This window comes from Sitophilus oryzae, unplaced genomic scaffold (genome assembly GCF_002938485.1).
Source record: "Sitophilus oryzae breed Bouriz unplaced genomic scaffold, Soryzae_2.0 scaffold_494_pilon_pilon, whole genome shotgun sequence".
NCBI classification, from domain to species: Eukaryota; Metazoa; Arthropoda; class Insecta; order Coleoptera; family Curculionidae; genus Sitophilus; species Sitophilus oryzae.
This window is the reverse complement of record NW_022147078.1, coordinates 2,121,189-2,135,831: the sequence shown is the minus strand read 5'-3', so window position 1 is coordinate 2,135,831 and position 14,643 is coordinate 2,121,189. Positions and strand designations below refer to the sequence as shown.

At 28.5% G+C, this 14,643-nt stretch overlaps 1 protein-coding gene across 1 annotated transcript; it reads right to left on the bottom strand.

Annotated features, from left to right (window-relative positions):
• Positions 1-3,726: 3,726 nt before the first annotated feature.
• LOC115886694 (lysosomal acid lipase/cholesteryl ester hydrolase-like) lies at positions 3,727-12,048 on the bottom strand. The gene is made up of 7 exons (XM_030905957.1): positions 11,712-12,048; positions 8,574-8,760; positions 7,097-7,208; positions 6,607-6,853; positions 4,653-4,805; positions 4,279-4,503; positions 3,727-4,167 (listed from the first exon to the last, which is right to left on the bottom strand). The coding sequence occupies exons 1-7, from the start codon at positions 11,892-11,894 to the stop codon at positions 4,024-4,026; spliced, it is 1,251 nt and encodes a 416-aa protein (XP_030761817.1). The 5' UTR covers positions 11,895-12,048; the 3' UTR covers positions 3,727-4,023.
• Positions 12,049-14,643: the final 2,595 nt, after the last annotated feature.

Here is a 14,643-nt window from a genome sequence, read left to right as displayed (position 1 = left end):
TAGAATACTGATATTTTCACTAGCACACTTCATTAAATAATTTCAGATTCATAGTAAATAAGGAAAATAATTGTAAATATATTAATTATTAATGAATTATTTATTCGAGGTAACTACTAGGAAGAAAACTTTTTTATATACAGGGTTGTTCACCACATACGACACGGAGTATTGTGGCTAAACGATGATATTTTAACAAATTGTAAGTTTGGGGTTCGTTGAAGGACTATTAGAGCTACAATTTTAAAATATTTTTACAAGATACAGAGTGTCCCAAATAAATAAAAAATATCAAAGTTGTATTTTTTTAAATGGAACACCCTGTATATTATTACATTTTTAGTTTCTACGATTAAAATAAAGGTAAATTTGATTAAGGTTTATTATACTTAAACCTTACCGTTTTTGAAATATTTTCAATTTTGTGAAATTGCAGTAAAAATTCGTAAAAGCTTCATTTCTCCAAGGGTATCAATGTTTTTAATACTATAATATTTAATGAAGTTTATTTATTGATCACTTATTGTGTTGCAATAATAAAAATAATACTCACCTTATACAGAGTGTAAAAAAATGTATTTTAAATAATTATTAGATTTCAAACGGCAATAACTTCTTTAATTTAAATGGAATATGCCTATATATTTTAGGAGAATCAGATGCACAATTAAATTGTCTATCAAATTGTATTAAACCATTTTTACCTATCCCTTCAAGTTTTCGTAGAAAATGCATTTTCTTATAATTTAGACCTCATTTATCAATATATCCATGGAATATTGACATTTTAGATTGTTTTTAAAGCAACAAATGTACAAAATGTACAGATTAGTAATACATATCCTTTTAGCAAAACGATAATATTACTAGCCACGTGTATGCAAAAGAAAACTATTTAAATCTTTATAAAAGAGTATACCATTAATTAAATATAACACCATTATTTCCGCCCATATACTAATTAATTACATACTTAAGGGTGTGTTCGTTAATAAATTATTATAAATAAATGTGGATTTGAGTCAGAAATCAATATAATAATAAGTTATCAAATTAAAGTCTCTGTTGTTATAAATAAGCATTTCCAAAAAAATGAAATATCATTTTAAGTACAAAATTCAGTTTTTAGTATTTGGAGCAATTATTATTAATCAACGCAAACAGTCAGTTAATGTAGTTTGAATACTGGAATCATATTAATTGATCCTCTTTAACAAATATTTAAACAGTTTTTTTTATTTTTAATGAAATAAACGAATTATATCGACAATATTAGTATCTGTACTCTTTAAAAAATTGGTACATCTTTAAAAATAATCTAAAATGTCAATAGTCCATGGGTATATTGATAAATAAGTTCTAAATTACAAGAAAGTACATTTTCTACGGAAACTTAAAGAGATAGGTAAAAAATGGTATAATATAATTTGATAGACAATTTAATTGTGCATCTGATTCTCGTAAAATATACAGGGTGTTCCATTTAAATTAAACAAGTTATTGCCGTTTGAAGCTAATAATTATTTAAAATAAATTTTTAGACACTCTGTATAAGGTAGTATTATTTTTATTGCTACCACAATAACTGATCAGTAAATAAACTTCAGTAAATATTTAGTATTAAAACTTGGAGAAATGAAGCCTTAAAATGTTTACTGCAATTTCACAAATTGAAAATATTTCAAAAACGGTAAGTTTTAAGTATAATAAACCTTAATCAAATTTACCTTTATTTTAATCGTAGAAACTAAAAATGTAATAATATACGGGCTGTTCCATTTAAAAAAATACAACTTTGATATTTTTTACTTATTTGGGACACTCTGTATCTTGTAAAATTATTTTTAAATTGTACCTCTAATAGTCCTTCATCGAACCTAAAACTTACAATTTGTAAAAATCTCATCGTTTAGCTACAATACTCCGTGTCGTATGTGGTGAACAACCCTGTATATGGTGTACACAACAGCTATTAATTTATGTGCAACTGTATGACTGATAATAACTAAGAATAAAAATGTTTGATTTACAATATCTTTTTTTATATAACACAAAAACTTAATGGTATTCCTTTTTTTGTTACCCCTGTCCTCTATTTTATTGTACACAAATTTTTAATTCACTCTGGGACACCCTATATATTCTGATTTGATTTATTTCAAAGTACACATCGTTTAATTCTATAAAATTGCCGTTTTAATGTCTACTTAAATATGTAAACAAACGTCAGTGTAATTGAAAGACATTGAATTTAAGTATGTGATATGATTTTTAAAAAATCAAGCCAATTAGAACATATTTGTTATTCAAATTTTTCGGAAAAAAAAACGGTGTGTTTTGGCTTGGTATAAGTAAATAGAATAATTTGTTTTGAAATTTTAATATTCAAAATATGAGCATAATAATCAAACAATTGCTAGGTTGTTGTAGTAAAAGTGTATAATTTTCTATTGTAAAAATACAATTAAAGTTAATATTTAACAATTTTTTACACGAAATTAGTATTAAAACAAATAAAAGGCAGATTTTCTAAATGCATTTTGTCCGTTTTTTAAGATTTTCAACCAAAGATTGCATTGCAAACTACAGGGTGGCGCCTCTCATACGCCGCGTGGATCCAAGGAGAACGACAGTTTGTATTGAAATGAAATTTTGTGAGCATTTGTAGGTTAATTCAGAGCACTTTTTAAAAATATAGAGAAAAAAAAATACAAATCGAAGTTGTGTTTTTTGTAATGGAACACCCTGTATATTAATTGATTTTCGGATTCTGCGAGAAAAATAAAGGTGAGTTTTATAAGAGAAGTATACGAATAAAATGTAAGGTTTTTGATATATTTAACATTTTCTCGAAATAAAGAACAATTTTTAAATTACAATAAAAGCTACCCAAAACTGGAATTTACCCGCTATAGCCTAATATGTAGTTAAATTAACTATTGTACTTTAAATCAAATTAAAACTGGATCCAAAAAGTTATACAGGGTGAGACAAAATTAATATTGAACATTGGCCACCTTTAAAAGAATGTTACTCTCTTATTTTAAATGGAACACCCAGTATATTATTCCGATATTCAATGGAGAATTCATATTTCTTCAAAATACTATTAAGGTTGCCTAACCCTAAAATAAAGATTTTCCTAGATATTTTCATTTACATGATTTGACCTGAGTAGATCTTTATTATTTGGTAAAATCTAGGTGGCTGTGATATGTCTGACGTTACTTCAACATAGCTGTCTAATTAATCTTTGTCTGAGGGGTAGGCAACCTTAATAATATTTTGAAGATATATAAATTCCCCATTGAACGCCGGAAAAATATACTGGGTGTTCCATTTAAAATAAAGGAGTACCTTGCTTTTAAAGGCGACTAATGTTCCATATTAATTTTGTCTCACCCTGTATAACTTTTCGGGTCAAATTTCAATTTGGTTTAACACACAATGGTTATTGTAACTAAATATCAAGCGATACAAGGTCAACTAAAATTTAGGTAGCTGTTATCGGAATTTAAAATTTACTCTTCATTTTCACAAAATGTGAAATATGTCAAAATCCTTAGATTTTTGGTATATGCTTCTTTAATAAAACTTACCTTTATTTTTTTCCTAGAATCTAAAAATCAAATAATATATAGGGTGTTCCATTAGAAAAAACAAAACTATGATGTGTAACATTTTTTGGGGACACCCTGTATAATTCTATATATTTTTATAAAATGCTTTCAGTTAACCTGATAATAATGCTTCCTTATTATATCAGAAATGAAAATCTATAGGACTATCTAATATATAGTAAGTATTGTATATACTGGGGATCATGTAGTTGATGATAGCAGAAAAAGAAAGAGAAAGCTCATGTCTAAAGGTCAGTCAACAGTTTTTTTCAATTTTAAGTATACCGGTTTTTCGGTAAGTTTCTTGCAAAAAGCGTGGCAATTTTTCTGTGTTTGCCAAAATTCGAAAAAATTGACAAAATGCATCTAGAAAGTCTGCTCCTCAAATATATTGTCATTTTTTTCATATCCTTTTGATAGAGTTCAACAACAAAGGGTAAAACTTGTCAACAACGTCTCTACTAAACAGAATATCAATATGATTGTATGGAATACCATATATTTCCCAATTACCCTTCTTGAAATTGTTGTAGTCGTATATAATGTCCTAGAAAAAATAATAAAACGTCAATAATTATACAGGAAGATCCATAAGTACATCGAAAAAATTCTTATATATTTTCCAAAAACAATATCAACATGTTTTAAAAATCTATACCTCTTTGTTAGCCAGTTTATCTGTTTGACCATAGATCAGCGTCATAGGAATATTTATATTAGACAGGTTATATGATGGTGGAACAGTTGAATTATACAGAACCATGTTTTTCTTTTTGCCATAATCGAATTTTTGGAATTCTCCTGAACGTCCAAACTGAATATACTGCATTACGGAGTTGTAATTTCCATTTTTTAACACTTTTAAAGCAAAAGGGGTTCTATCCTGAAATAATAAGATAAAAATATACAGTTAAAACAAGGATTGAATAAAAAATGAGCAAGGAGGGAGCATATCAACAAAATTCCAAAAAATATATTCCCTTGATACATAAATAACTATTATTATGATTTTATTCAATAAAATGTACTTACAGCATCGTATTTTATGGGTCCAGACACTGTACCAAACACCATTAGACAAAATCTCAATTTGTTTAGTGAACCCATACAAAAATCACTGATAAATCGGTATGGCACACTGCCTTCTGGCAATAGTACTGGATAATTTGCTAATTTTGACAATTCCTGTAACAAAAATTATGTCAATAATTAATAAATTAACGGTAAACAGGGTGTCCCAATATTCCTTGAACATAGAACGATTACGTAGATTACGTATGTATGGAATCAAAATAAGGCGTACAACTTATCTCTATACAGGATGTCTCAGAAATAAGTTGTTTATATTTTTAACAAAAAATAACATGAACGTTTATTCCTATAATTCTTAAAACAAATCAAGTGATACCTAATACCTTATTTTGCTTTTTGTCTGTTATACAAATGTTAAATAAAAATTAGGTACATATTACTACTACTGTGAGGAACAATAAACAAAGTACACTAATTTATTAGAATATTCTTGAATATTTGTTAGTTCAGGTATCACATATATGCCTCTTGAATTGACTTTTTTAGATTCATCAATTTTCATTGTTATATCACTCAGTTTGTACTAAACCAAGTCATTTTTACTTCCAATTGCCGCAGATTTGAACCATTCTTGCTATAATATTCACTATTTTCAATTTGTAATATTTTACCTGGATTCAACTGATTTCGGTACTTTAAAATAATAAAATTTCCTATATTTAATTCAGCAGATGTCACAGAAGTTTAAGGTGGTTTTGGTTTCTCTTTTTTATTTCTACTAGAAAGATCTTTATTTTCTTTAATTTTTATTTTAATTGTTTTCTTCTTTGTAAAGTTTTCATTGTCAGTTTTTGTTTTTTTCTCCTTTCCTTTCATTAATTCAATCCACTCATCATAGGTAATGACTGATGGTAGATGTAGCTTCTTTCTTTTTAAAGATTAACATCTTTCCGGGATTATCCTTAAGTTCATAATTATGTCTACTAGTCTTCTTTTCCTGCATGGTTTGGTCTAGTGGTCATGAATCATCTTTCTTTGAATTCGCATAATTTTTATTTTCATCGTATTCGTTCATGTTTATTCCATTTAGTTCTGTATCTATATTATTTTCTTTATTCCTTTTCTCATTTGAAGGAAAACTTGATGACGATACATGTTCAGATTGGTAATCTTGGCCGATAAATGTATTTGGGATATTATTATACTTAGGTACTAATATTCAGCTTTTACTAAAAGCTGAATAATAACAAATAAAATGTTCTTCATATTATGTTGTCCGTCGTTTTTTTATATTATAAAGCTAAATAATATGTGGCCACAACTAGATTTCGATTGCATCATTTTTGGCCATAACCTGGCCACAAGTAGAACATAATTAAAATTTAATTACACCTTTTGTGGCCATAGAAATAATTCCTAAATATTAATTATTTGAATATAATAAATTTAAAAAATAGTTGCAGGTGTATAATATTTATTAAAATCATTGAAAATTAAACCCCAATACAGATTATTGTTAATAATTTGAGTTCAACTTAACAAGCTATCCTTAAGAAATGGGTTAAGAAAACAGTATCTAGTAAATATGTGCTACTACTTTTTGATCTAACGGCCGACTTTTACACCAAATTTGAATATTTTCTATCGAATATGGCGCTGGATATATCCATTTAGAAAATTATAGATGCACGGTTGTCACAATGACGTGAAAAAGCTTAATTTTTAAGATTTTTTAAAGAAGTGGCTACAACAGGGTCAATGGCCACAAATGGTGCGTCTACCCTACAACTTATCTCTATACAGGATGTCCCAGAAATAAGTGCAGACATTTTAAGGATCTTGTCAAAAGAACATCTTTTCTCTTCACCATTTTTAAAATAAATTAAAAATAACCGAGTTATTTAACTTTGAAAATTTAAAAAGAATTTTTATAGATCTTTATTTTCTTTCTTACCATTAGCAACATGGCAATTGGAGAATATTCTCCAAAGAGGGATCCTGTTGGATGCTTGATATGAAAAATGGGACATACTACAATAGCTTGTTCTATGAATTTTTGTGCTTCTTTGTTTTTTGATGATGCGTATACGCCCATGCCTGTGCCTCCCATAGAATGTCCAATATAGATTATTTTCTTGTTAACTTTCTTGTAGATATATTTGAAGTTAGCTGACAGATCATAAAAACCATTATCATCAATACTAAAAAAAAATAATTTATCAAAATGTATAAAACTGTTTATTTTTTTTATTAAAAATTCTACTCATTTGGAAGCTAGTTTCTAGTCTACTTTTTTGTATTTATTTATTCTTTAGTTACTGAGTATTTAAAATATGGAACCTACTGGGCAGATTTTCTAATTGTTGTTTTTCGTTCTGTATTGTATTACACATTATGAAGTACTTTTATGCAACAATAATCTTAGAAATCAAGAAAAATAATACCTAAATTCCCAATATTTTGGATCAGTTCGTTTCAGGTACTTGTGACTGCAATACTCTGTATCTCTGTAGTTTCCTAACCATACGTCATATCCGAGATTTCCAAAAAAGAAAGCTGAAAAATGTTTGTTTAAAATGTTTCACTTGAGACGCCAAGTTGCAAAACCTGTCTTATCTCAAAAACGTTGTTTTGAGATAACATGCAAAAACTGTTTTAGCAATTGGTTTGAAGCGTTATTTTACAAAAAAAAAAACAATGAGTGGAACATTTTTTTTGTATCTCGTAATTTACGCATGAAATTGAGAACAACGACAGATTACCATTTCTAGATGTATTAGTTATTAGAAATACTAATAATTGCCTGGAATTTGATATCTATAGGAAAAATACGACCCCACGCAGATATATTCCTAATGAATCACATCATAGTGTTGAACATAAAATGGCTAGTTAAGTTTCCCACTTTCCAACGCAAGATATGAAATAGAAAGAGATTACATTAGGAATGTAGCTGAGTGTAATGGATATTCTCCTTCACTAGTTGATAAATTAATTAGAAAACGTAGGTATAGGTTAATGATTTCTGAAAATTCGACTTTTCAAGTGGAGAAAGATACGTCTAAATATTTTTCGATACCGTTTGATAGATAGAGAGTTATCCCGTGGTCTAAAAGGAATTTTTAAGAATGTCAATTATAAACTTGTGTATAGTGCTAATAATAAATTACAACAATTATTAGGTAATCCAAAAGATAAAACACCTCCACTAGAAAGGTCGGGTATTTATGAAATTTCTTGTAAAGATTGTAATCAGAAATTTGTTGGGCAAACTAGAAGATCAATATTAACTAGGTAAAGAACATTTAGCTCAGATAAGATATGGTAGACCGGATAAATCTTGCGTTGCCGAACATATTGTTGATAATGAACATTGTATAGATCTTAATAATTTAAAATTAATTAAACAAGTCTCAAATTACAGGAAATTAGATGCATATGAAAGCATCAGAATTAATAAATGTAAAGATAGTATGAACAGAGTCAACGGTCCAATTCCTTCAAGTTCTTTGTTCCTACTACTCTAGTGGCGGAAATCTAACTGTTACGCTCAGTTGGCTCTGACTCGGTTGGCTAGATTTTGCCACGCCCACTCGGTGCCCACTGAGCGAGTATATAAACGTTCAACTTGTAGATTGTACTTTAGTTTATAATCATCTGCTGATGATGCTAACATGGTTAGCGAAACGCGCGTCCAGTGTAAAATAAAAGTTTTTTGGTGTATTGTGGTGATTTAGTGTTTCTATTTTGCTGTGTAACACCAAAGGTTCCAACCCTCAACTGTAATCTCGTTTTTACTAGAAACAAAAACGAATATTGTATATTGACACTGTCAAAAGTGTCAAATTGTTAACCATGTTAGCATCATCAGCAGATAATTTAAACTGATTGTTTTAACAATTTTATTTATTTATTTTTTACCTATGGAATTGTTGCCATTAAATATAAAACTAGTAAAATCTGCCATCAATCCATGTTGAAGAAAAATAACTTTGTTTCCATAATTTTTGTCTATTTTCTTTAACCTAAAGGTGGTTAATTGGTAACGATCGTCTGTTTCAACCGTGTGTTTCTCCAGAATAAAACCATGGTTTTTGGCTATTTCATTCTAAAAATAATAATTTAGGATAAAAAAGTTTTTACAAAGGGTGAAATCGAAAGCCGTAAAAAAATATGAGGCGCACACAGGTTTAGATAAATAATAAATAAATAACGCTTTATTGTACAAAAAGCCAAAATAGCTTCATCGACAAAGCATTTACAAAACAAATGGATTAAAAAATGAATAAAGAAGGAAGAGTCAGTATTTTGAAATTTTTAAAGAAATTCTGGCAGTGAGTTCTACTGTTCAGTCCCAAAAAATATCGCACTGCTCTTTTTTGCAGTTTTTTGCAGTTGTAGAAATCAGTTATCAAAAAATACCGTTTTAAGTAAATCATTAAAATCTAACAAGGAGCACAGTATTGTCAAGAGTTTGCGTAACAAAGATTGTTTCTATCTAAAAGCTGATAAGGGAAATAAGGTTGTTATATTAGATAAAAAAGACTATTACGATAAGGTTAACAACTTAATCGATAATGGCCCCTACATAAATTTGAAAAAGAATCCTTTGTCTAAGATGGTAGCAGACGTTAAAAAAACTCTAAAAGAATGTAACACCCTTATTGATCTTTCTTTAAAGAGGAAATTGCAAGTATCCAATCCCTCATTACCAAAATTGTATGCTTTGCCAAAAATTCATAAGCCGGACAAGTCTATGCGCCCAATTGTTTCGGCTGTAGGTTCTCCGACTTATAATTTGGCAAAATGGTTATCAAGGGAGTTCGAAAATTTACCTGATCATGAACCTTCTTTCTCAGTTAAAAATAATATTGAATTCATTAACAAAATTAAAGATATAACATTGCATGAAGGTGAAATTTTGGTCTCCTTTGTGTATCTTCGTTGTTCCCAAGTGTTCCAATTCCACATATTTTAGGCTACTTAAAGGAATTACTGAACGCAAATGGTCTCGACAACAAAACTGTGAGTGAATATATTGAGCTTACATCGTTATGTATGAAACAAAATTGTTTTCAATTTAATAACAACTTTTTTGAACAGCGGGAAGGTACAGAAATGGGTAATCCATTGTCTCCATTTTTGGCTAATTTATTCATGAGCAGGTTTGAAGTGGAGGCTAAGAATCAGTTTGGGTATTTTCCAAGAGTATGGTTTAGGTATGTGGATGATATTTTTGCTGTTTTTGACACACATTCAGACACTATAGATAATTTTATTTCTAAGTTAAATAATCGTTTTCCTTCCATTAAATTTACGCATGAAATTGAGAACAACGACAGATTACCATTTCTAGATGTATTAGTTATTAGAAATACTAATAATTGCCTGGCATTTGATATCTATAGGAAAAATACGACCACACGCAGATATATTCCTAATGAATCACATCATAGTGTTGAACATAAAATGGCTAGTTTAAATTTCTTAGTTCATAGGTTACTTAGTTTCCCACTTTCCAACGAAAGATATGAAATAGAAAGAGATTACATTAGGAATGTAGCTGAGTGTAATGGATATTCTCCTTTACTAGTTGATAAATTAATTAGAAAACGTAGGTATAGGTTAATGATTTCTGAAAATTCGACTTTTCAAGTGGAGAAAGATACGTCTAAATATTTTTCGATACCGTTTGATAGAGAGTTATCCCGTGGTCTAAAAAGGATTTTTAAGAATGTCAATTATAAACTTGTGTATAGTGCTAATAATAAATTACAACAATTATTAGGTAATCCAAAGATAAAACACCTCCACTGGAAAGGTCGGGTATTTATGAAATTTCTTGTAAAGATTGTAATCAGAAATATGTTGGGCAAACTAGAAGATCAATATTAACTAGATTTAAAGAACATTTAGCTCAGATAAGATATGGGAGACCGGATAAATCTTGCGTTGCCGAACATATTGTTGATAATGAACATTGTATAGATCTTAATAATTTAAAATTAATTAAACAAGTCTCAAATTACAGGCAATTAGATGCATATGAAAGCATCAGAATTAATAAATGTAAAGATAGTATGAATAGAGTCAACGGTCCAATTCCTTCAAGTTCTTTGTTCCTACTACTCTAGTGGCGGAAATCTAACTGTTACGCTCAGTTGGCTCTGACTAGGTTGGCTAGATTTTGCCACGCCCACTCGGTGCCCACTGAGCGAGTATATAAACGCTCAACTTGTAGATTGTACTTTAGTTTATAATCATCTGCTGATGATGCTAACATGGTTAGCGAAACGCGCGTCCAGTGTAAATGTAAAAGTGTTTTGGTGTATTGTGGTGATTTAGTGTTTTTATTTTGCTAAAAATAATAATTTAGGATAAAAAAGTTTTTACAAAGGGTGAAATCGAAAGCCGTAAAAAAATATGAGGCGCACACAGGTTTAGATAAATTACAACAATTGAAAAAAAACAGTGATTGCAAAATTCCAGTGGTGTATATTTACTAAGCTGATTACGCCTGGCAATTTGTAAATATTTATATTGTTATCTGTTATAGCAAATCATGAATTATTAATTGGATAATTAGAATAGCTTATTTTTAGCTAAATAAAGATTTATTTATTGTTTATGTCGAAGTTTTTTTAATCCTCACTCAATTTTTTCAAATGGAATTTTTATTTTGTACATGGTTTGATTTTTTTATATTTGTTCTTGGTATTTCTGATTTTTTATACTGAAATACTATATTTCCTAACAGCAAAAAATGGAGGTCATATTACGTATCCAACCAATGCAATACAATCTTGCACTTCTTCAGCAAGAGTCTTTTAACTGGCTCTATTTTTTAGCAAAATACGATACTCCTGACTCCTGTGCTACAAAGAAAAGACTCCGTCCATGAAAAATGCGGACTTTCGTTCATTTGCCTTTGAATTTTGTTGGCATCCGAAATAAAGATGTAGAAATATCAAAATTCCGGTTGGTAAGAGATGCTGAACTACTGGATTGTCCGAATTGGTGAAGTTCTACTGTGTTTCAAAGAAGTTTAAAAGTACTTACCACTGAAACATTGAGGTCCTTGTCAATTCTACAGTTCTTATTTGTTTCGGGATGATCAAAATATGCCTCCGAAGTATCACAAACCCTTGTATTCTGCCCAGACGACACCACAACAACATTTTCACGAATTAATGCAAACAAGTTGCAGAAAAATAAAACGATATCAAAGGATAATGTTTGCATATTTAATCGGTTTTAATAGATTAAATCGTCATTTATACTAATACCTATCACAGGCGGACAGCATCGTTGTTGCAATCTATTAAAAAAATATTGAAAAAAAAACAATATAATATGTTTTTTTATTGTAATTGGCGATAATTTTTATACACGTGTCTCAACCGGTTTAAAGTTTAAAATAAAAATTGTAGAATTATTTTTATACGGTATCTCTTTTCATTCAAGTTAAGCGACGTTAGATGATGCGAGTGGATGGACGGGTGACCGCCTGGAAATCTCTTGAGACCAGTGTTGCCGGTTTTCGAGTGAATTTCTTTAACGGAGCCTTAAAAAAACTTTGTGTTCCTTCAACTTCACAAAAAATTTCAGATCTTTTGAAAAACCGCCAAATTTCCTGTATTTTACCTATTTTATAATTAGGAGAACATTTTTAAAAACTTATTTCTGGTAATTTTTGTTGTAATTAGTTTTTTTTTTGTTGTAATAAAGAATATTGTGCAGCTTGAAAAACTAACAAAATTCTTTGTTTTAAAAATGAATCAATTTGAAAATCATACTACATGCAAAATATGCGTGAAATTGTCTGATGTAATGATCAATCATCGTGCGATGACTGATTTACCCGTATTAATAGAGGATTGTGGCTCCTACTTGAAGAAAGAAAATTTGTTTGGAATTGTTCACGACTATTTGCATCTAAACTACTCAAAATTCAAAGTGCTAAATGGAAAAAAGGTGAATAAAATAGTGTCTAAATATTATATACAGGGTTGTTCACCACATACGTCACGGAGTATTGTAGCTAAACGATGAGATTTTGACAAATTGTAAGTTTTGGGTTCGTTGAAGGACTATTAGAGCTACAATTTAAAAATATTTTTACAAGATACAGAGTGCCCCAAATAAATAAAAAATATCAAAGTTGTATTTTTTTAAATGGAACACCCTGTATGTTATTACATTTTTAGTTTCTATGATTAAAATAAAGGTAAATTTGATTAAGGTTTATTATACTTAAACCTTACAGTTTTTGAAATATTTTCAATTTTGTGAAATTGCATTAAAAATTTTAAAGCTTCATTTCTCCAAGGGTATCAATGTTTTTAATACTAAATATTTAATGAAGTTTATTTATTGATCAGTTATTGTGTTGCAATAATAAAAATAATACTACCTTATACAAAGTGTCTAAAAATTTATTTTAAATAATTATTAGCTTCAAACGGCAATAACTTCTTTAATTTAAATGGAATGCCCTGTATATTTTAGGAGAATCAGATGCACAATTAAATTGTCTATCAAATTGTATTATACCATTTTTTTCCTATCCCTTCAAGTTTTCGTAGAAAATCCATTTTCTTATAATTTAGACCTCATTTATCAATATATCCATGGAATATTGACATTTTAGATTGTTTTTAAAGCAACAAATGTACAAAATGTACAGACTAGTAATATTATCGTTTTTAGCAAAGCGATAATATTACTAGCCCATTTGTATGCAAAAAGAAAACTATTTAAATCTTTATAAAAGAGTATACCATTAATTAAATATAACACCATTATTTCCGCCCATATACTAATTCATTACATACTTAATTGTGTTCGTTAATAAATTATTATAAATAAATGTGGATTTGAGTCAGAAATCAATATAATAATAAGTTATCAAATTAAAGTCTTTAAAAATGAAATATCATTTTTAAGGTGTTACTTTTTATCACACTGTCTAATGCCCATACAAAATTCAGTTTTTTAATATTTGGAACAATTATTATTAATCAACGCAAAGAGTCAGTTAATGCAGTTTGAATACTGGAATCATATTAATTGATCCTCTTTAACAAATATTTAAACAGTTTTTTTTTATTTTTTAATGAAATAAACGAATTATATCGACAATATTAGTATATATATAATATATAATATATATTTTCTACGGAAACTTAAAGAGATAGGTAAAAAATGGTATACTATAATTTGATAGACAATCAAATTGTCCATCTGATTCTCGTAAAATATACAAAATGGTATAATATAATTTGATAGACAATTAAATTGTGCATCTGATTCTCGTAAAATATGTTCCATTTAAATTAAACAAGTTATTGCCGTTTGAAGCTAATAATTATTTAAAATAAATTTTTAGACACTCTGTATAAGGTAGTATTATTTTATTATTGCAACACAATAACTGATCAGTAAATAAACTTCAGTAAATATTTAGTATTAAAAACTTTGATACCCTTGGAGAAATGAAGCCTTAAAATTTTTACTGCAATTTCACAAAATTGAAAATATTTCAAAAACGGTAAGGTTTAAGTATAATAAACCTTAATCAAATTTACCTTTATTTTAATCGTAGAAACTAAAAATGTAATAATATAGAGGGTGTTTCGTTTAAAAAAATACAACTTTGATATTTTTTACTTATTTGGGACACTCTGTATCTTGTAAAATTATTTTTAAATTGTACATATGTACATATTGAGTATAATTGGTTAAAAATTACAGGTGTGGAATTTTCAAAAAAATAACACGATCAAAAATACTGTGATAGATATGCTTGACAGCAGTATTATAAAGTATGTTTCAGAAAATGAATTGCTTAAAATCACTACTGCTTGAACCGTCAATCGAACAATTTGGTCTTGCGTGTTATTGGTTCTTGTAGCGTCTTTAGTCATTATTTAACACAATTTTCAACTTTATGTCGAAACTGATATTCTGAAGATCGGAAAAAAAGTCTTGA